At 37.5% G+C, this 24,393-nt stretch overlaps 1 protein-coding gene across 4 annotated transcripts in view; it reads left to right on the forward strand.

The window, feature by feature from the left end:
* The window catches only part of LOC146000385 (uncharacterized), an 891,759-nt gene that overhangs the window by 654,257 nt on the left and 213,109 nt on the right, over positions 1-24,393 (forward strand). For all 4 annotated transcript variants that reach the window (XM_083137967.1, XM_083137965.1, XM_083137966.1 and 1 more), the window contains exon 4: positions 9,757-9,906. In XM_083137967.1, the coding sequence (XP_082994093.1) occupies positions 9,757-9,906 (150 nt within the window). The remainder of the gene's footprint in view (positions 1-9,756; positions 9,907-24,393) is intronic.

Consider the following 24,393-nt stretch of genomic DNA (forward strand, 5'->3'; position numbering starts at 1 on the left):
ACATACATAATTTTCTCAATTGTCATTGGTAGTTACAATGTTTGCACTGATGTGACTTTAAATAGAAAAATCATTCACTTCAAGATGAGTTCTGATTTCTATCTTCTAAAACATTGATTTAAATAATTGTGCTAAAATATCAACCTTAGTATAAATGGGTTTCTTATCTTTTGGAATGGATATTTGAAATCTACACTGTTAATTTGAACCCTGCCATCTAGCGTTACCTTGGAGGAACACTGCATTAACTTCCGGAATGGCAGCCAATCAGAAGCCAAATATCGCTGGAGGTTCTGCAGTACTATAGGGTTTGTAAATACGCATCCGGGCCTGAGTATGGATATGCGTTGTGAATGTCCCTTCATTAATTTCATCACATCACATCACTCATCTTCATCTTCGCGATTAGCTAAAAGTGGCAGAAGAGGAACGTAAAATAGCGTAACTCAATTAATATAATCATTCGACGCTTAGTGGGTAACTGCTTTGAGGGAGAGGAGTGAGGATAAGTATACGAAAATAAAACTACTCTTCCGTTCATCAACCACCTAAGTTTATTTTCCGACGATAGGATTTAATCCTTCTTACGTAATCGCCTTTGCGGAAAAGTTCATCAAGGGAATGAAAATTTAAGATCAAATTCCCCCTCCCCTCCTCAACAAAACAGTTTTATTTCCCAACCTATTGCTGAAGTGATACCCGCGAGACAAGTTTATAAGAATCGTAAATGTAGACTGAAGTGGGATTTAGAAAATATCAAGAGAGTTTGGAAAACCTGCTACGTAGATGAATATTATTTTCGCCTGCCATATTGCAATAGTTAACAATTTCGTTCAAACGAAATAATAGATCAGTCATGCTAGAAATGTAGTAGTTGCATGAATGTTCATCCTAAAGCCCATTGCTACAGTTATCGTGATCACAAAATTGGTGACCCTTTGTTCCTTTTCGACTCTCTGCCTCTCCGAAATCACGAAATATTTTACGGAGTTCTTATTAAAATCTTTTAGCCCGAGTAAAGCATTAAAACTGCTGGGATTTGCCTTTCTTATTGTATGAAAATGCCTTCTAGTAAAAAGGAAGCAGATTGTCCCATGATAGTAAAGCCGATTTTTCGTCCACCATCTTGAAATGTGTTGACCGTGACATGGGGCACATTTTTCTGTTCATCAAACATTCCGCAGTAGATCATAAGAAATCGTTACCAAGGAGAATGTGTGTGTTTTTTTTTCTCTTTTTACACTATTCTTATTTCGTGCCCTAAGTTTACTTGTGATAATTGTTATTGATGGAAAGTTCAAAACTCAGAAAAAACTTGAGAAAAAAAAACTTGATGGAAAACAAATTATTCATATATTTAACAATTATGTATGCCATTTGTTTTCAGTGCAAATTGAGAACATTCAGAAATATACCATTCTGTATCTGGAAAGTCGTCCCAAAATGCTTATCGTCGTATTGTAACATTCTGGAACATGAAACAACTGAAGATTTTTATCTAAACTAATATCTGTGCGAACTGTCAATATTTATCCTACATGTTTTTTTTTCCCCTCCAGTTCATTTCCATTGCGTCTGAAGAACGAAAATACTTGTAATTGATGTAATGTAATTGATATTTCAAGTAACAATTCATTTTTGATGATAATCAGGACGTTTAATTTTACGTATTGGAAGAGTAAACAACTGATTAATTTGTAGAATTCGCATCAACGAAAAATTTGACTTTTGTACAGCTGCTTATCAACATTCATGCTGATAAGAGGGTGTCCCGACAAAACGTACCACTTGGGTTTTCGCGACGAAACGTACCACTGAGATAAACAGCTACCTGTGAAGGATCCACTAATAGATCTATTTTCAAAATATTTACTCCGCAACAAAACGTACCACTTCAAGGAAAACGCTTGAACTTACCCTTGACATGTCAGACATTCCAATACGGTGCGCTATCTGCCACCCGAATCAGCACCCAGCTAACTTGACCTTGAGTTAGGTTAGGTTAGGTTAGGTTATAGGTTCATGCTCCCAAATTGGCAGCCATATCTGCGATTCGCCAAGTGTTTCCTTCGACAGAAATCAGTGGGTGCTTCTAAGAAACGCCTTTGGCGTAAAGTTCAAGACATAGGACTTTCGGTCGAGTATCGAGAGAATGAGGAAATCCGTTTGCATATACGCATGTGTGGCGCTCTGGCCTTCTTAAAAACGGGGGAAGTTTATGATGGATGGCTGGAAATAGGGTAACTTCGGTGAATAACGCCACCAATTGGTCATTTTGTTCTATAACTCATACATTTTTATTGTTAGGAACATGAAACTTACATGTTTAGGAGAATGAACTTTCCTCTATTGTGTAATAATAAAATATTGATTGCACTGTTATAATGAAAGCAATAAAATACGAAATTCTCTGTTAATGCAAAATGGCGTTATTTCCAGACCTGTCGGGTAATAACGCCATGTTCTTAATTACAAGTAAAACATTCACATTATCTTAATTACAAATAAAACATTCACATTTTCTTTACTAAACTGTACTAGGAAAAATAATTACTGTAGTAAGTTATTAGAAAGAGCATGTCTTTTTTTGTCTTTTCGCGATACCCAGTCCCTCAAAGTTCTGCGAGGAATTTGGAACAAACGTGCAGCACATGCTATCTTCATTCCTTGTTTGACGGCTGCCATAGCTTGCCTAAAGTCATCTACTGACCATTTGGCCTGTATATTTCTACATTTTCTCGCCATGTGAAAGAGGAAATTAACTGAGAATAAATATCTGTACGCCTCGAAGGTAACTGAGCAAGAATAAACCTATTTTCGAAATCAACATTTCCCTAAATTTGAGTTTAAATTGAGTGGCGTTATTCCCCGACACGATGATGGCGTTATTTCCCGAAACAACAGATTGCAGTTTAACCAACTGTTCTAAACTTACGACACCGACCATGAAAACCGCACACACATCATTCTCTTACGTAATAAACGTATTGTGTACGTACAACATTGTTAACATTTAAAATCTAATCCTACAATAGAAAAACACTCATCCTTGTCGGCGCGATGAATAATGTGGACCCTTTTTCCTCGAAACGCAACTCAAACGTCTACACTGTTCAAAGTGTTTCTCTTAAATGAAGGCTCGACAATGGCAATCGTTCTTATCAGCAATGCTACCAGGCACCATTGTTTATCGCAAAACGGTGAGTCACCCCTTAACTTTACATGCGTCCATGCTTTCAGAGTTGAAACTTTGAAATGGCGTTGTTTCCCGCCTGGCGTTATTCACCGAAGTTACCCTACACTCTCAAGCCCCATAATCAGCGAAGCTAACTCTTTTCTTTGATTACTTTGTGAATAGTTGGTTGCAAAACGCGGAAATTCGAATAACCGTGCGGAACTGTAATAACAAACGACACGATTTTTGATGCCGTCCCATCAAGTGGTACGTTTTGTCGCATCGCAAATATTTTTAAACTCATTAGAAGACCCTTCGCAGGTAATCGGTCAGGTGGTAGGTACGTTTTGTCTATGGTACGTTTTGTCGCCTATTCGATAAGAGGGTATTATGTCTAGCTAAAAATAAGTGAAATATATTTGAAATTGTAAATTCGACAAACGTTTATATCAGAATAGAATTAACGACAACTTTGACAGGAAATAGATAATTTCTATTACTATGTCAAATTTGGCCACGGTTTTTCTAGTAGTTATAATAATTAATTATAATAATACTAGTCCTCACACGAAATACGTCTTTTCAAGGATAAGCATCAACTTTGGAGAGAAAGCATTTATGTGTTCTCCACCAATATCCACTCTCAGAAAACAATTTTTACTCTGAATGGATGTAGAGAAATATATAAAATTGCTAGAACGGTTTCAGTAAAGCGTTTAGTAGATATTCTCAATGTAGTTACTATTCCAGAGCTGTAAGGTGGTGATTAAAACGTAATTCCACAATTTCCTTCAAGAAACTAGTCATAAAGGGGATATACTTTCCGATAACTCATTCTTATTTCTAAAGCAAGTTATATCATTGAACTTACTTTATACTGTCAACTTGTTAATATTTATTCAGTTCAGAGCAATGTTTTCATTAATTGATGATTTGTGTTATTTCACTTAGCTTTTCTGCCATTTTGGTTAATCGAAGATGAAGATGACTGGTGATAAGATGAAATGCATGAAAGTATAATCGCAAACAAAGAAGGACAGCACACAACCCAAGCCACATGGAAGATTATTCTGGCTGTGAGTCCAGGCGCTATACCCTCGCTAGTGTGCAAAATGCAGTACAGGGTGTACTACGCAGACGGGAGGTAGACATTTGGGTGTTTTCGCAAGGGGTAAACCCCTTACACTCCAATGTTTTCATTAAACCATTATATGCATTAAGATTGTGTTATTTTCACCAAAATATGGACTTAATTGTAAAAATTTACCTTTTTAACAATATAAGACCCTACACGAGGTACATGAAATACAGTGCGATTGCAAAGATATTAATTGCAAAACAACACATGTGTTTTCTTTTTCAGTTTCCCAATTAATGATTAACATAATTTTGTTGTAAGTGTTCGAACGTAAATTTTCTTCTGTTGTCTCTTAAGATTGATTTATATTGACTAAAACTTCGTTCAGTATCTCAATATGTAATGGGAGTGTATTTCAAATTTGTCAGTCATTCTCAAGAAATTCATCCAAATCTTTCTGTCACACGGGGACATGTAGTTATTGTGCGAATATGTAGTATATGTTGATATGTTCTGAAATATGGAAATAATATGTAAATAGAACTAAAATATGTAAAATATGAGCCAAAACCTAATATATGTAAAAATAAGGCAAATAAAAACAGAATTTTTCGAGTCTACATGCCATGATAAGCAACGATAATACAAAATATAACTGATTTCATGTTCATACATAAATATGCATTTACATATAAATCCGTTCCCTGATGATGACATTGTGTTTGTCAGTCCTGCCCCTTGCTCCAAGCTTATTGTAAGTCGATGCAAGCGCAGGTGCAACAAACGATCTTCAAATAAATTCACCGAGAGATAAGATTTCCCATTTGCCATTCTTTTCGGTGCAGTAGTTATTTTCCTTTCTTTGTTCCGTGTCTGACTGATGCTCGGATTCATATCTTCTTCTTTCCTGAAGAAAACATAAAGAAGCCCGAATCATTTTCTTCATCTCCTCCTCCCCTTGTCTGTCCCACGAAGGAGTTTCGCTTTCAGCCCCCCGTGACAAATGGAAAACACACGCTTCCCTTTCGGGTCTTCCCATCAAAAACTTCCACGTAAGAAAAATGAGGTGTTCAGCTTATCTTCTTCTCTGTAGGCTTTAATTTCCGCAGCCAGGGACGTAATTAAAGAGAAAATTAAGAGTTCGGAATCCGCCAGCCTCTTATAACTTATAAAATTAATTTGAAGAAAATTGTATGTTTGGTCGTTTTTGCATCTTATACACTTTGCTATGCTTTCATATTACGTATATGCGTACTATTTTGCTTAGAATTTTATTGTTGTATTGCTATTTCTGATTTTCTTCCCTATTTTACATCCATATTTATTATTTATTTTACTTACCTAGAGTTTCTGATACAGTACTGAAACACTAAAAAAAGAAAAACAACAAGACAAAGGAAGATGGCACAAAAAAATAAAAGTTACACATACAATCTTAACTATTGTCGGAAACTTTGTTCTGACAAGAATATACCAACATTCGTAAGCAGATTATTATATAAGCGAAGATAGAGACTTGCCAACATCTCTTATCATATATCGACTTTTGATGAGTATAGAAGAGCATGCGAATGCACTGCCAAAAGCCTACATCTTTATGACGGAGTGTTTCATAAACTGTATTGAGAGAACAAGAAACCGTATAGCTATAGTAAGAAATCTATCTTGACAGCGGAGCTTGGTTACGATGGGCAAGTTCCATAAGCAATTACAAGACATACCACCTTGACTTTCTACAGTTTGTGTCTACTCTATTTCACGATTATTACGAGCTCCTTAAAACAACCAGCACGCATAAAATGAGGAATGATTCAGAATCCGAAGATGAGTTGAACTAACTTGAAATATTTAAAAATGTTATTCAATTCACTACTCCCACTGAACATTTCTCCCCTGTTTCGACATATAAACGTTCAGTCTGTGACTATTGTGCTTAGTGAGAGTGTAGTAAAACATGCTTTTTCGTAAAAGTAGTAATCATATGATTTATACGTAGTAGAAATCGTCATACACAGTACGTCCAAAATTTTCCCTATATTGCTTTTATTTTACTACAGAAATCATAATATTTTTACTGATCACAATTATTGAAAGAAGCTAAACTTTTGTGCACATGTGTCACTTGATAAGAACATTTTTTTAAAAGTAAAAGTGTTTCTACATTCATGGTTGCAATTCTTTTTCAAAATTAAACTAAATTTTATTTTTCTCAAGTATCATGTGATTTAACGCCTTTTGTGATACCTACCCGAGAATATATTTCATGAAAACACTTTTCTTTTAATTATGTTTCATGAGGTAAGTGCATTTTAAATAGGTGTATCCATTTCGTATGTTGCGGACTGAGATTTACAAGGAGTGTCAATCTTCGAGTCATTCCATGCGAAATCAACACAGCCTTTGACCTGACCATCTCCGATTTTCATGAAATTTGGGGAGTTGAAACTATGCATGGAACTTAGTAACTATGAAAATTTTTAGTCTCGTGCGTCTTGTAATTGTTAAATTATTCAAGGTCAAAGTTTGCAGAAATTGCCCTTTTTGAGCCCGCTTAGCTATACTAAATCTGCTGTAACTCCGCCCCTATTTTGCCTACAAAGCTCAAATAAAGCTTATTGTACAGGGAATTGAATAAGCTTTCCAGTGATATATAACAAGCCTACCTTTGGATAAAAATATAATTTTGTCACGTGACCTTGACTTTTGACCTTAAATATCTCAAAACATGTCATCATCAAAAATAGTGAAAAAAAATATATTTGGTCCCTCATACCATACTCTAAAACATACCAAAAAATCATTCTGGGACTGCAATGGGATCAGAAGATACAAAATAATATGTGTAACTATGTGACTGATAAAAGCCCCATTACATGAACTATGAAGAGTCAAATGTCCCTTAACACCCCCTACAAAATGTGAAGGAGTTATCCTGGGTATAATTGGTCATAAAAGAAATAGGTTAGGCACAGGGAGATCCCTAGCCGTGTGTGTCAAGCGCAGATCCGGCATATTGTTGACCGCCATATTGAATTCAACGCAAAAATTTCAAAGGAAAGGGGGTTATGTGATATATCAAATGAGGCTAGAATTTCACGAGAAATGAAGTGACGAAGTATTTTCCAACATATCTTACGCCAGCAAAAAGTTATACACATATCTTTCACTTAGAATTATTCTGTTCTTCCTAATAACTTCAATATTATGCTTTATTATAAGCTATACAAACACACATACATTATTAATAAAATTACTATTAAAAATGAAAATATAAAATAAATATTATAATGTTGTCAATGTTCCTGTGAGCACACTCGTTGACGTCTCTCACACTCGCATAGAACATTTGGCAATGTAGCATGTGCAACAACATCGCAAGCAGCAACTATGCCTTCTCTCAGATGGTCAATATCAGGGACTTTTAGTGCATGCACCATTCTCATCAAATGTTTCTGAAGGTAAAAGTCCTCCTAAGATGTTAGATCTGGGGAATGTGCAGGCCTTTTAATAGATCCCCGTGTGCCCATCAATCTACCTAGAAAATTACCATGAAGAAATTGCGAAAATGTCCACATAGTGTGATCACACTCTGTCCTGTTTCAAAACTCTCGAAATGTGCCATATCCCGTAAGCAAGGGTGAAAAAACCTGTTAACTTAACAAATCCAAGAAGCCCTCACCATTTAAGGTTCCGTTGTTGAATATGGACCAACCATTTCCGTTCGCCATACATTATACCACATAATTAGCTTACCAGCAACAACCATTCGACTGAGCAAATCACAGGTATTGCATATTATTTTTATTAATTTCACCGTGAACATAAAAATTAGCCTCGTCAATGAAGAATTTTTCATTCCAAAGGAAGTGTCACGTAATTGTTTGAGATACTTTTCCCAATATTCTTCACTATTCAACTATTTGGTGAATGTAGCTGATTAAAATCATATGCAATGGTGCGTATACTTCTTTCTCTCCCAAGATGTCAGCGTGATCTCGATGAGTTCCTAACACGTTAGGAGCAGCATTCCAATGCTTTGTTTTTAACACCTCGAAAAGGAGAAAATGGTTACAAGCATGCAGTAATAAATTTTTGCTGGTTAAATATATGTTGGATAAACCTTCGTCACTTCATTTCTCGTGAAATTCTATAGCCTGATTTGATATATCACATCATCCCCTTTCCTTTGAAAGTTTTGTGTTGAATTCAATATGGCGGTCAACAATATGCCGGATCTGCGTTTGACACACACGGCTAGGGATCTCCCTGTGCCTAACCTATTTCTTTTATGACCAATTATACCCAGGATAACTCCTTCACATTTTGTAGGGGGTGTTAAGGGACATTTGACTCTTCATAGTTCATGTAATGGGGCTTTTATCAGTCACATAGTTACACATATTATTTTGTATCTTCTGATCCCATTGCAGTCCCAGAATGATTTTTTGGTATGTTTTAGAGTATGGTATGAGGGACCAAATATATTTTTTTTCACTATTTTTGATGATGACATGTTTTGAGATATTTAAGGTCAAAAGTCAAGGTCACGTGACAAAATTATATTTTTATCCAAAGGTAGGCTTGTTATATATCACTGGAAAGCTTATTCAATTCCCTGTACAATAAGCTTTATTTGAGCTTTGTAGGCAAAATAGGGGCGGAGTTACAGCAGATTTAGTATAGCTAAGCGGGCTCAAAAAGGGCAATTTCTGCAAACTTTGACCTTGAATAATTTAACAATTACAAGACGCACGAGACTAAAAATTTTCATAGTTACTAAGTTCTATGCATAGTTTCAACTCCCCAAGTTTCATGAAAATCGGAGATGGTCAGGTTAAAAATTGCACATATCTGTGTTGATTTGGCATGGAATGACTCCTTCCTCAAATAAAAATTAACAACTTTCCAGAAACGTTTGAACGTTGAACGTTCTAATGGCACTTTTAAGTTTCCTTAAACTGAAAACTTCAAACCTTTCTTCAAGATTATCCTTCAAAGTTCATGAAAAACTAAATATGCTGACCAAGGCAGTAATTTATTTGATTAAAAACATAAACTAAAAGTAACGTTTCAACCTTCTAGCAAGGTCTTCTTCAGACTCTGTATCAAGTACAAAAGTCTTGTCAGCATATTTAGTTTTTCATAATCATGGAAACAAGGCTTAATGGTGTTATAATTCAAAGTTCAAAATCATTTATTTGTTAACAGGTTGAGAAAATTCAAGTAATTTCTTCAGTCACCCCTGATTACAAATATAAAAGATTTCAAAGTACCAGTATCCATTGAACATAATGCGGCCACTTAACATTAAAGCACATCTTCATTGTTCCATCCTTTTGTTATGTACTCATCCTATTATACACTCATTTTGTCATGATTAACGAGTAATACGTTTCCTCCATGAATATATGTACCGGTAAAGGTAAGGAATTGAAATAGATCAAGCTGTCTTTATAATTTTTAGCCTGTTGCCTACCCTTTGATGATTGTGACTTCCTTGCAGGTGCCGGGGGCAACACCACGACCTTCGACCTCTTCGACTCCGAGAGTGGCCAGGACCTGACTCTGTCGCCGCAGACGTTCACGAGCTCCGCTGAGGCCTTCATCAACGACAACTCGGACAGCCTTGGGGTGCCCGGCGAAACGGATGCAGGTAAATGCACTTCTTTCCTTACTTATAATAAAATTATTCCAGCTCCTGCAATAATAAAATATCTAGGTATTCTACAAGATAGTTTCAAACTGTTTTAAGGACGAAATAAATAGGTTGAATATGTTTGGTGTTTCTGTTCCACTGAGTAGCTGCAGTCGATACAGGTAAATACAATAAAATCAAACCTTTCTTGATGTAAACTTGTAGGACGAACACCCACTAACTTTGAGTATTTTTGTTATGCGTGTGCTTATGTTTACGTATATTTTTTTTTCTACTATTCTTGCGGTGTATGCATGTTTTTGTGCGTTTTTCTATTATTTTTTCTTTTGTGTTTTTATTTTCTTTTGTATTTTAATGTTTTAGTTTTATATACAAGGTGGCCCAGAAGTAGGTATACAGTACCAGTGACTTTATTCATCAACAAACAACAACAACAAGTTATGGTAGTACTACGACTGTGTACTTTCAAATTACCAGCCATCATTAATAGTATTAGGTATGCCCAAATGAAAAGGAGACTACGGTTATATCTAAAGAATATTATATTACAGAATATTTGCATGACATAATATGTGAAGTACAGTTAATGTGTAACATGATACCCACACATAATTGTCATTGATATTGATGCACTGATCCCAGCGCGTAGGAAGGTAGTGGATGGCTTCGGTGTAGAAACTCCTGGGTTGCATAGGGATCCAGTTTTCCACGGTGTTCTGCACTTGTCACAGGTGAACCGTTGACCTTTCAGTGATTGTTTTAAGGGGCCGAAGATATGGGAGTCACATGGGTAAATATCGGGGCTGTACGGATGATGTGTGAGGACTTCCCATTGAAATGTTCTCATCAGGTCGAGGATCTTCTTGGCCACATGTGGCCTAGCATTGTCCTGGATCAACACTATCCCCTTCGAGAGCTTACCTCTGCGCTTGTTTTTGATGTCCTGTTTAAGGCTCAACAACGTGTTGCAGTACAGTTCAGGGTTCACTGTTTCACCCCGTTCCAGCCAGTCGATGAGTAGAGGTCCATCGTCGCCTTCTGCGCGAAGAAATTGGATTACAGTTCTCTGCATTTATCTGGAGGAATCCATAATGCACCCGTCCGCACAAAACAACTCTCGCCAACTGAGGAAACAGCAGGCAAAGCTGTTCGCTACACCTGCAAACTGGGATAAACACCGCACCACCTATCGGCAAACATATTTACCTTCTTCGATTAGATACAACGCCGCTACAGCAAAGGTCTCCTTTTCATTTGGGCATACCTTATATCAAGATATCTGAAAAGGATAATGAACTTACAAACAAGAACGCCAGGCGACAGTGGTATATACTGTATACCTACTTTTGAGCCACCCTGTACTTCGCAAACTGTTAGCTATTATAATCAATGTATAAAATGTAAAGTACAGATGGTTAAGTATAAGAAAAGGCTTGTGCCTCAACTTCGCCATCCGAAACAATAAATAAATAATATATTAAAAATTGTTCAAGTTCAAGCGCACATTCAATTTGTTACTGCATTGCAAAATGTTGTGACATAGTCCTTTTAGAAAATACAAACTTTGACTGTAAAAGTGGTGGTTGTCTTAAACTAGATATACCACCTACGAAAGTTGTTGTCAGACGGGTGGTCACTTCCAAATCTTCGCCGATGTGCCCTTTGAACTGTAACGACTGAATTAGACCTTGCGAGTTCCAACACACAAAAAGACTTACGCTCGGGAGTCGCCATCTTTACGAATGGCTCCGCCAAGCGGCAGAGTTAGGAAATAAATTTTGCGCATGCGTAGAATCGAAACTTGGTGAGTTACTCTTTCATTTCATATATGGTTCATATTTATAATGTGTATAGCATAGAAAATATACAAGTTTAAAACTCCGATATTCATTTGTGTTCCTACATATGTTGCCAAACTCTATGGCGGTAGCAGAATTTGCCATTGAAAATTTGCTATTAAAATTCATTCATCGCCGTAGAATTATGCAACCTACATGATGCCTTGTAGGATAGCGAGTGTTTCGGGATCTATACTAATACTTGTCCCACTTTTATTCTGGTGAGTGTACAGTGGAGTACTGTATGGGACCACATTATCTGGCTTGTACTCGTTTAAGTCTCAACGCTCGAGTGTATACAACGGAATGTAATTTTAATGTGTATACACATATATGTAAAATATCCACAGTGGCAGTTTCAGCCCACGATCATCTATTTCATTTTCATATAAGATAGACAATACTACATTTTAAAATGGAGATGATTACTATGTTCACCCTTCACTGAATCTTTCACTTCATGATCGATATTTGAGGGTCCACTACCGCAGACAAATTACGGTTATACGTGTACTACAGGGCTTCGAGCGTAAACAGCTCGTTTTGCCTGTTCGAGCGTTATTCGCTCGAGCGAAGAAGCTCTCAATTCCGTACGCTATCTAGCGTCTTCCGTACGAACTATTCTGCGCTCGAGCGAAATGCTCTCTTTGCATAACTCTAGTGTACACTCACCGGCAATAAAAGTGAGACGCTTAGATCCTGATATCGCATCGCTGCATGTCGTTGTGTGTGTTACCTAAGTCTACGGCGCTGTTACAACTTGTTACTGAAAATTAGCTATTAAAATCCACTTTTATTGCCGGTGAGTGTACATTGCATCCAATACTACAGGAAGGAAACCACGTTCAAGATCTGTACTTTTGAAACTGACGGTACTGGTAACGTAAAGCTTACGTGCAAAGCCTCTGATTCGATACCAAGACACGTTAATGCCCGCCTGTCTTCAACCTTGATTGCGGGTCTCCAAACGGATATAGCAAAGGTTATGCCGTCCATCGAGCGAACAATAGCGACGCGAACATCAGTTAAACCCCGAAGGGCACATCGGGAATTTCAGTTTCATGAGCAACCCGCTTTGATTACGGCCTGTGTTTGTATCTTCGATGGGAAACCCGTCTCCTTTGAGCTTGATCGAGATTAGCTCTTATCCTGCTACAGATTTATTGGATTTTCTCCGCCTTCCTTGCAGAGAAATCCTTATTTACTGCCGCTCGAGAGAAGCATTGATTCCCCAGATGGGAAGCACTAAACTCTCCCCGGCGCGGGAGATGAGAAAACCATGTCTTTTGTTCCATGCCTAAGTGCACCCATTACAAACTTGATATTCGCGCTTTTTTAAAAAACCCAATTTTGAAGCCGGAATGGTGAGTAAAGAGAAATGCAGTGCTACGTTCGTAACCCTGAGTACCCCTGTCTTTGTTCCTCAACATTTTTAATAAGCTTCCTTCTCTTTTAAGTAACTGGGTTACTAGTTATTATCTCTAATTTGCTACAAGTAATCACGGGGTCGCCAGATTTTTCTGTAGGGATTGTCAGATCATTTGATTAGTGCAATGATATTAACTATTATTATTGTTATAACTTGGAAGAGACTTCAGCTAAAGCTAATACTTAGGAAAAACTACGACACGACTGTTTTTTCTCTATTATGTACATTGTGATTCAGTAAAATCGTGCAATAATGAAACAGGAAATCAGGTGATGCACTACAGAATAATTTGAGGCGTCGGATAAGCCAGCTTACCGAGATACGGGGCACGCCTGACTTAAATGTGGATTATAATATTATTATAATATGAGAAACGGGACATGAAGTAGAATGGGATTCGGCTAAGCGAATAGGAAAAGAGAAGAGAGAACTAGTGAGAAAATGGAAGGAGGCCAAAGAAAGGAGAAGACATCATGAATCGGAATGGAGAACTCAAGATAAACAAGGAATGGAAGAGTTTGTTAGAGAAAGTTGAAGGATGAGAAAAAGGAAGGATTAAAAGAAGAAGAATGAACAAGGAAGAAGGAGAAGAGAAGAAGACCAGGCGAGGAGGTATTCATCCATATCCAAAACGGCAGGAGGGGTGGGGAATGATAAACAGGTAGTTCCAGACTCTTGCTAATCTTGACATGTCACTCACCTGTCAGTGTGGTAGACCTATTAGTCAACTGTCAAGAGGCAATATGTATTTAATTCCTTTGGAGAAATCGTCCACGATAAGGACTGTCAACATGATTTGTTTGTGTGTGGCTAGTCACCCTGCTAGGTGTATATAATCTTTCTGTTTGTGTATTTCATCATTTTAGTTTAGTTCTTCGTCTGAGGAAGACCCTGATACAGGGTTGAAACGATACATGTTAAGTGTTTTTGTATCTTAATAAACTGCCTTGGTCAGCAACTTAGTGTTTTCAAATGTGGATGTCCGCACCATCGAAACTGAATATGTGTGTGTGTGTGTGTGAGAGAGAGAGAGAGAGAGAGAGAGAGAGAGACCTTCGGGATGGCATAGTGATAACGTATTTGCATTGTAATCAAGGTGTCCCTGGGTTTGATGTCCGGTGGACACACAAAGCGGTTCGGATTCCACTTTAAATCCAATCCCGATTAGCCTATCAGTGCATAAAGTGGACTTAAAACTCAAACTCTTCTAATTTGAAATGAAGGATGTCACTCTTAAGGGGTGTCGATGGACCGGTCCGACCACACACACCCCTTTTCTCCCGACGCCTTTGCAAGTAATTTAGTTATTGTTACTAGTATTCCAAAAGTAACGGAAACACAATTTCGCATTTACTTTAGTTCTAAGTCATTAACATGTAAACATACTATAATAAGAACGGAAATGTATTTTCTACTCTCTGCGTATTTCATGATAAAACTAATCCCAGCATTCTGCAATACCTGTTTGGGTAAAAACAACTTTCGCAACTTAGATTGAGAAGTGGTTGGTTGATAGTGCTGTGCACGTAAAAACGTGGAAAGAGTTGTAACAAAAAGAGAGCGCATTCATCAAGACGGTTTGAGAGCAAATGTTGCGAGCTCTGGAACAACTTTTGTAAGTGGAGGAGTCTGTTGAGAGAGTTTGGATTCAACATTGGCGAAAGCCATAGTTGAAAAATTCTGCTTCAACTTACAGTTATTATGGGTACAGTATCGCCTGCCTATGTCAATACTTCGGCATAATTTATTAAATTTGCTTCTCTATTTTTCATACGGGGCAAGTTCGTGTACATCTGTCATCAACATGGGTTTTAGTGTGTCTTGTGAGGAACAGGTAAACGTCTGTACTCGTGACTGTTGAACAGTCAGTCATACCCTAGTGTGTTGCAGAATTGAATTCCAAGTTTATTAAGACGAGACCGTGTCCTTTTTTAATTTCATTTTACTACACTTTGCTTCCGAAAAAAGTTGGAAGTTCGAAAGGTTTTCGCAGTTTGCTCGCGAATGACGTATAAGATATGGATTTAATTCGGTTCCAAAGCACATATCAGTTGCTTCTTCATAATTTCCCAAAAAGGGCGTTTAAACAGACTGGTCTATTTTAAAGCATGAATGTGTTGCTTATCCTGGGTATATGCCTCCGAAATTGTCCCAGGAAACAACAGGTTTTAGCAACGAAGCGAACACATACATAACACACCATATGTGATGATTTGTGGGGAGGGTGTACGAAGATTAAGATCTAGGCAAGTCATGTCATTTACTCATTTACTCCATACCGATAGCAGAGGTATACGGACTTCTTTGCCCTCCGTGTAGTAACGCTATTGTATGAAATTTTCTTGTTTCAATTCAGAATTTTAGTCACCTGTAACTTCTACTCTTGTTTTAGTGTTATCTTCCCATCCTTTCTTGTAACTTTAAGTAGCATAGAGATGGGACGTCATTTTTTCAAAAATGAGAATGAAATTGCAAAACGAAATTTGTGACAAGAATCCAGTAACGATCAAAACTGTATTATTTGTGAAGTGATAGCTGTGGGCATAAATTATAAAGTATAAGAATGTGTGTGAAAATATTTGATTTTCTATTTGTATATTGTTCCGAAGCATTGCATAGGTAACGGATAAACTATATCGGGTGCGCTGCATGATTGAAAATGAATTACCAACGTTTCAAGCGAAAACGTGAGGAAAAGTGTACTGTTGTTGAATTAACAATCATCAATGCCCCTTGTGAAAATATGAAAGCAAAGAAGATAACGTAAAACTAGATATCTGTCCAATCGAGCTTCAAAATGAACCCAACTTTTCCAATCAGGTAGCGGTTATGACGTCATATATCTTCTACAAATAGGGCCTCCCCGATGGCGCAGTGGTAGCGTCGCCGCCTTGTATTCAAGGGGTCCCGGGTTCGATTCCCGGTGGAGGCACATGGTGGTTCGGATCCCACTTTAAACTGTAGGTCCAGTCCCGATTAGCCTTACTGTGCATAAAGTGAACTTAAAACACCAATTCAATCAATCAATCTTCTACAAGTGTCAGTTCACTCTCTCTTAGTGACATGTGTGTTTATCCATTCACCTAGGTCTCAACTGTAGTTTTGCATGTGGATATGTAAGCGGTCACAGGCATTCAATGCAAGATGTCGCCTCTGCAAAAATGGGAGGGCATCAACATTTTACCACTAAGTCCCTTCTTGTTTCCGTTTCCCACGATTCTATCGATCTGAAGTCGGATTTCCAGCGAGTCTTGAGGGAACTTCGTGTTTACTTGGGAATCCTCCAAAGATTCTACATTTTAAACTTCCCATTCACTTCACTTTCTTTTTATTTATATCACGAAACCACAGAAAAAGAGGAGGCGTAAGTGAAAAAGAAATGTAAAAACTTTTTATTCATCCTCTTACAAGATATGATGGTAGTGAACGGACAACCAAAGTCAAAGTTAAAATTATAAAACGTAGCAGTAAATTGAAGGTCAAATTATTGTTTTCATCATGTCTTCACAATTAATTTTCTTCTTTTGATTGCTTTTCAGGTGCAATTTATGAGCGTTTTTCAAATTACAAAATAGCATATATCTAGCATTTGTTCCTAAAAGAGCGTGTTAAAAATAATTCTCGCAAGGAATTTTAAAATTATAAATTACTTGTATAGAATATTGTTCTGATAGAATGTGTGCAGGTATATTCTGACTTAATATAAAATAAATTATTTGTAATTTTCGTATGATGTCGCTTTTCTTTGTTCTCTAGTTGTGACAATGAAGGTGAATGACGATTAGATGAAATTGGTTTGCAGTTACAATGAAACACTAATTCCCAATCGGGATTGCAACCCTAAACTATCGGAGCTGAGATCATGAACAAACTACTTAACGTGCTAAGCTAGCGACGCTTCTACACTAAAATTCTGACTCGAAATTAATGATCTGAACAGTTAGAAAGCTCATTTTCATTTTAGAAAAATAGTACAGAGTGCGCATAAAGTCCCTTTCCCCAAAACAAGTATTTCTTCATTTATTGGGGAAAGCGACTTTGTGCACACCCTGTATTTCCTTCTACATGGCCATTAGAAATATTTTATGCTGTAATGTCCTTTTATAAAACAAGGAAATACGATTTTTAGTCAAGACGGAAGACATGGAAAGTTTTCTTACAAATATCTGTCCAAGTGTTTACTCTTATTGTAATAATAAAATTTCTTCAATGATTTGCACTTAAAAGTATTAAAAACTGTATACTGTGATAATAGTTGATTTTGAAAATAACTTTAATTATTAAATCCTGTTACACATCATGGCTGAAATGATCGATTGTATCTCAAAGGGTTGTCATTTTGATGACATTCCGGACATTCGCTGATAAAAATTACGTTTTGGAAGTGATCATATATTTTTAGGGTAACACAATTTAGTTCAAACGTGTTTAGTAATGTACAATCAAAATTATCATAAATTAAATAAAACTGTTTTCATCCCTTTCCTGTGTAATTTTCTGACAAAATGCTTTCCCGCTCTGTGTATTTTTTTCTGAGTTTGCGTAGTAATATTTTTAAGTAGCTACTGCTTCAGCACAATTCATCCGAGTATCATTGTTCATACGTCTCTTCAGAATAGAACAGGCTTTCAAATGGTACCACACACATGTGTACATCAAGTATGAGGAAGGGGAAATCGGGGATAATTCGGGAAATTTCCCTCCGAAAAATCCTTTTTGGTAACTTTGGACCCCTCTGGACTGGCCCTGGATATAGGTACCCGATTCTATACGTAATGCGTCCGCCAAGTATCATTTCAATATCTTCAATAGGTATGAGGGAAAAAATATTTCGCAATCCTGTTTGCAGTGGCGGCGATTGGGTTCCAAAACCGGGGGACAAGGTGCCACAACTGGGTGCGCAAAGACAGTATATTTCACTTTGTAGATAATATTTAGCATAGTGTGGGGACAAAAGTGGCAAAAAGTTGGGGGCAACTGTCCCCCCCCCCTCGCCCTCCCTAATCGCCGCACTTTGTCAGCATAACACAAAAACAGTTTACTTTCCTCTAAACTTCTTCTTCTTCTTCTTCTTTCTTCTTCTTCTTCTTTTCCTCTTTCTTCTTCTTTGTCGACACTAAAAATCGTGACTTAATAAAAGGTCGTTGTTTCTTCAGTAGCAAAACATATTTTTCACCAACAAGAAACGTATTATTCTGTTCAACACAGGTTACTTCAGTCAGAGATGTTTGCGGGCGTAATATTACGCCCAACACAGAATAAGCTATAGTGACCAAAGGCGTAATATTACGCCGAACACAGGGAAGGGATTAATATATTAAAAATATAATGTAAATTATTGTCGTATCCTGCATCACACCATATAATAATCCTTATAACATTTATGATAATATACGTAACAGTTGGGCTGAAAAGTTCGTAGGCTAACATAGTAAAAAATATTTTTTTGACAAAATTCGATTTTATTATTCAATATAGTTGCCTTCGAGGGTGATACAACGATTATAGCGGTCATACAATTTTTCGATGCCATTTTTATAGTACGATTTCTCTTTAGCCTCAAAATAGGCCTCAGTTTCGGCGATTACCTCTTCATCAGTGCTAAATTTCTTTCCAGCGAGCATTCTTTTAAGGTCTGCAAACAGGAAAAAGTCACTGGGGGACAGATCTGGAGAATATGGTGGATGGGGAAGCAATTCGTAGTCTAATTCATATAATTTTGCCATCGTTTTCATTGATTTGTGACACGGTGCATTGTCTTGATGAAACAGCACTTTTTTCTTCTTCAAATGGGGCCGTTTTTTCGTGATTTCATCCTTTAAACGCTCCAACAACGCTATGTAATAATCGCTGTTGATGGTCTGGCCCTTTTTGAGGTAATCGATGAATATAATACCATGCGCATCCCAGAATACTGATGCCATAACCTTGCCAGCCGACTGTTGCGTCTTTCCACGCTTTGGATTCGGTTCATCACGTGCAGTCCACTCGGCTGACTGTCGATTGGACTCTGGAGTGTAGTTATGGAGCCATGTTTCATCCATTGTAATATATCGACGGAAAAATTCGTGTTTATTACGTTTGAATATCGCTAAACATTGCTCCGAACCATCAAAACGTTGTTGCTTTTGATCGATTGTGAGCACGCGCGGCACCCATTTTGCACACAGCTTTCGCATGTTCAAATATTCATGCACAATATGTCCAACACGTTCCTTTGATATTTTTAAAGTCTCAGCTATCTCGATCAACTTCACTTTACGATCATTTAAAATTATTTTGTGGACTTTTTTGATGTTTTCGTCGGTAACAGCCTCTTTGGGGCGTCCACTGCGCGCATCGTCTTCGATGCTCATTTCGCCTCGTTTAAATTTAGCAAACCACTTCTCAACGGTTGATTTTCCTGGTGCAGAGTCCGAATAATGTTTATCAAGCCAAGCCTTGGCTTCAACAGTATTTTTTTCGCCAAAAAGCAATGCTTTATTAACACACGAAATTCTTTTTTATCCATTTTTTCACAATAACAAAAGCTGCTTCACTCACAATGCTATATCTCACGAACTAATTATCCGGCAGCTGTGAAATTTATACACGTATCTTTTGAAGGTTAGTACTAAGTAAAAATCACATGGATTTAATTCTAGTAACGCCATCTATGAGTCAGCCTACGAACTTTTCAGCCCAACTGTTATTTATGTAATTCATGACAATTATCAAATACTAATGATCGGGATGTTAGACAACTCTCACTTTGTTCACTCCCTCAAAATGTATATACTCCGTCTCGGGAATCTGTGGAGCAACGCTGCGCATAACGGTACAGAAAGGGGAGAAGGCGAGTGGACGAAGCGAGGCAGTACGCGCTGTTGCAAACTGTTCGTAGCTGCAGTAGCGGTGTCCACTCGCGTGTTTATTGGTCAAGCACCCTTGAGTCATTACCTGCGCAGACGACTTCTTTCCGTTCGCTTGCTGCACAGACTCCTGGCACAGAGTATAAGCACGGTAGTGATTTTGTGAAATTGTTTATCGTTATATTTATGTACGTTTCGTCGTTTTTCGGATTTGTTCTGAAAATTTATAATCTCTTATTGCTATATTTGCAGCAATAATTATTATTTAAAGTGATGATGATACTGTATACAAGAAAATACTGTTGTATCAAAAATGCAGAGGTAACTTTCAAAAATGCAAATAACGATAATTCGGTGCACTGACATGCTGTACAGTCAAGGATAGAAATACTTCCCCCATAAGACAACTGGTATTAAGGCTCTGTGGGGAAGTATTTTTTTTCATGACTGTACATTAGCGTTTGCAGCAACTCTGGTTTAGAGCAGTGAGAGCAAATAAGTAGTGGTATTGACTGTACTACCAGTGCCAGAAAGTATGAACCCCCCTCAAGCAGATTTGCTTACACTTAAAACAGGCTCAACATGCCCATATGAGCTTTTTGCTCAAGTGTAGCACCCCGTCTAATCCAAGATTTTTGTAAAAATGCCCTCGGGAATTTCTCAGAAAGTATGAACCCCCTCAGATTGATTTGTCTATACTTACAAAATGCGCTTCTGTGAGATTGTTGTCCATAAACCTGTCAAAAATATGCCCCTCTTGATATTTTTTTTGGCCACACTTAAAACTAGGCCAAGCTGCTTATAGGAGCCACCTACACACACACCCATACATATTTACTTCCGGTTTAAGTTCAATTGGGCACCAGGCTCAACTTGCATATTTAATATTAAAATAATGCAATTCTTCTAGAATTGCTCCGTGACTCTCTCATTTCTTACATCATAAACATATGATTTTTCACCTATGAGAATGACACTACATATGGTGTCATCGGGTAAAGCCTCATGGAATTCACAGATAATTTTAATGTTTGTCCTGTCATTCACCACAACTTGTTTTCTTTTTGAAGTGTTGATTACAAACATGGGTCTCTGTGTCTTGAATTCATCTGGTGTGTAATACATGTCAGTATTGCCAATTGTAGAAAACAGTAAACAAAATTTGCCTGTTTTAGAGATATTCCAAATATTTGATAAGCAACAACAACAGGGCCATCTATGTGCAAATGTCTGAACTCGGTGAACACTTGGGAACAAGTCAATTTTTTTCAATATGTCAATATTTTTAACTCTTTTTTCCAGTAATAGGGAATGGTAGTAAGCATTAGACAAAGTACTTTGGAGCCGAATATGCCTTTCTTAAGACGTCGTATATTGCTAAAATATCTTTAATTCACATATTTCTCATACCGCCGTATCTTGTTCTATTAGGCCTCTTCAAGAAAATTGCCAATTAGTGAAAATTAATTGAGCACAACAGCAAAAGAGGTACTAATAGGGCAAGCATACAATGATATGGGGATATGTGAATTGTTGGTTTCTTCGATTCAGATAAATGGATTGAATTGAAACTGGGATATTTTGCATTTTTTTATACAAAATCTGATATTTGTTACATCCAGCTTGTTTGTTGTAATCTATTCATATTTAGAGTCAGGCTTATATCTGTCCATTAGGGCATTAGGTCAGTGCCTTCTGGGACATGCATGTCTGTGCAGGTATTTGTGTTAGGTCAGCGCCTCTGAAGGCCGCTGAAAAAAAAGCCGGCCAGTTCCTCTGCACGGATCAATACTCGGGGCAGTTTCTCAGATTCTCGCACCGAGGAGCTGCGGCACGGCCAGTTCCAGAGAGTCCCGCGGCATGGCGCTGCGGTATGGATTGCATGTACGCTCAGCAGAAAAACGGGATGTACGCTCAGAAGAAAATACTTCAGCAAAAAATATTAGAGAAGAGCTCATGTTTCTGAATGCACGCCCTACCCACACCCACCCCCAACCCACCCACATCCATACATATTTACTTCCCGGTCCATTTTCATTGCATCATGTTGTGCAATATTAATTGATTAAATGGTCTTCTATTCTGTCTTCTAAGCAGTGTTTCTATTGGCTCTGTAAATCTATATAAGCCAGGGCACAGTGCAGATTCTTCACCATTGCTGGATCGGCAGTGGAACCCACAAGTGGGGGGCAGAACCTGAACAGGATCCACCAAAGTATAGGAGACTTGAAGCATATAATTTGGCGGAATAACCCAAGTAAGGTCATAGAGACAATATACACTGATGCAATAAAAGCCAATTTTTGGCAGGGGGGCCAAAGTGGTTCCTAAATACAAAATCTCAAGAACTAATTGACATAGAGCTATGCAGTTTTTTTTGTCTGCACTGAACCCAGCTGATATTTTTATCCAGCATAGAGTTTTGATTTGAACCCCAAGAAATTTTATATAAATACCAAAGCCAAAAATATTAAGTGTATACACACATACACATATACACACACACACAAAGCACAGTGCTGAACCCAACTGATATTTTTATCCAGCATAGAGTTTTGATTTGAATCCCAGGAAATTGTATATAATAAACAACAACAAAAATGCCGAATCAAAAATATTGTAATCAATGCAATAAGAATATATCCAGCCCTAATTGGGCCAAGCACCAAAAGATTTGTAACCCAGACAAATGCAGAACTCCCACAAAAATTTGCCCCAAATGCAATAGAAAATACAGCATGCAATACTTCACATATACACATAAAAATACTTGCTCCGCACAATCATCAACACAACCATCCACATCTGGTCTGAAAAGAAGGCACGAAGCACCTCTTAATGCCAGAGCAGCAAAGCAGCCACGCCATGCACCCATCCACAGCAGTTTTAACAGCCAATTAAGGGATTATCGGTTTGTATCAGAGCCAAGATGTGGCATTGAGAATTTTTTGAACAGTGTAAATTCTGATCTGCAGGCAATTCTTAATGCACAACATGGGTCTTATAAGCTATCCCTCAAATTGTTTACACAATATAAGAAACCAAACGGCACAAAATTTACACAGCCTCACATAACAGAAACTGTACCTGTATATTCAAATGCAAATTCAGACAAAATAATAAGCAGCTTGATAAATCAATTGAATATTAAACACTCTGAATTTGCGGCAAAAGAGTCCGGATGGAGCCTATGCGGCTCATCACACAAGTTATATGTTAATATTTCTGAATTCAGCCCATTACAAGGTTCCACTTATGTGCCATTACCTGCCAATATCAAAAAGAAAACAGCCGTGGTTAATATAAAAAATAATGACCAGAAATGCTTTTTGTGGTGTATTTTAGCTGCTTTGTATCCAGTTTCAAGGAATCCTGAGAGAATAACTTATTACAAACAACATGAACATGATTTTGATGATGCAATGGAGGGTTTGGAATATCCAATGTCTGTTCAGAATATTGATAAATTTGAAAAAAGGGCCAGGAATATCAATGGAAAACAATTATCTATTAATGTATTTACTTGTTCTACTGGCCGTGGCAATTGCTTGATAGCACCTCTCAGAATCAGTACATTTGATGATGATTCTGCTGTTCCGATTGATCTGCTCTTAATTGAAGGGGATGGCTCATATCATTACACTCTGATACACAGTCTTGAAGCTTTAGTCAGAACACAACTAGACAAAACTCATACAATATTCAAGTTGTGCAGAAGATGTTTGTCTGTATTTTATGGTCAAAAAATGGTGAAAGGGGTTCGGGAAGAGAATGCAGAAATTGCCAAAAACAAGTTAATTGAGCATCTGAAATACTGTAAAAACCATAAACCTGTTCATATGGTGATGCCTAATCCAAGTGAAAATTGCAAATTCAAAAAGTTTGAAGCCTTGTTGGAACACCCAGCATATATTGTCTGTGATTTTGAATCGAACCTCAAATCTCTTGCATTCTGCAATCCAGATCCTGAAGAATCTTCAACTACACCATACCAGCTACATGAACCTTCCAGCTTTTGTTATACAGTTATACGGGATGGTGTAGCTAGTGAGCCACACTTATACATGGGACCAAATGCCATCAAAGAATTTAAACATAGAATAGAAAATGAGAGCCGTGACATAGCATCTAACATCTTATTAAAATCAAAGCCTATGTTGCCTTTAACAGAGGAACAGATTGAAGATTTCAACAATGCAGAAAAATGCCCGGTATGTGATTCTGAATTTTCAGATGCAAATATCAAGGTGAAACACCATTCTCATACAGATGGTAAATTTAAAATGGCCCTGTGTAATAGCTGTAATATTCAGATCAAGAGATCAAGATGTATCCCCGTATTTTTCCATGGAGCATCCAATTATGA

The sequence above is a fragment of the Lepisma saccharinum genome, chromosome 16 (assembly GCF_977018435.1).
Source record: "Lepisma saccharinum chromosome 16, izLepSacc3.1, whole genome shotgun sequence".
NCBI lineage: Eukaryota > Metazoa > Arthropoda > Insecta > Zygentoma > Lepismatidae > Lepisma > Lepisma saccharinum.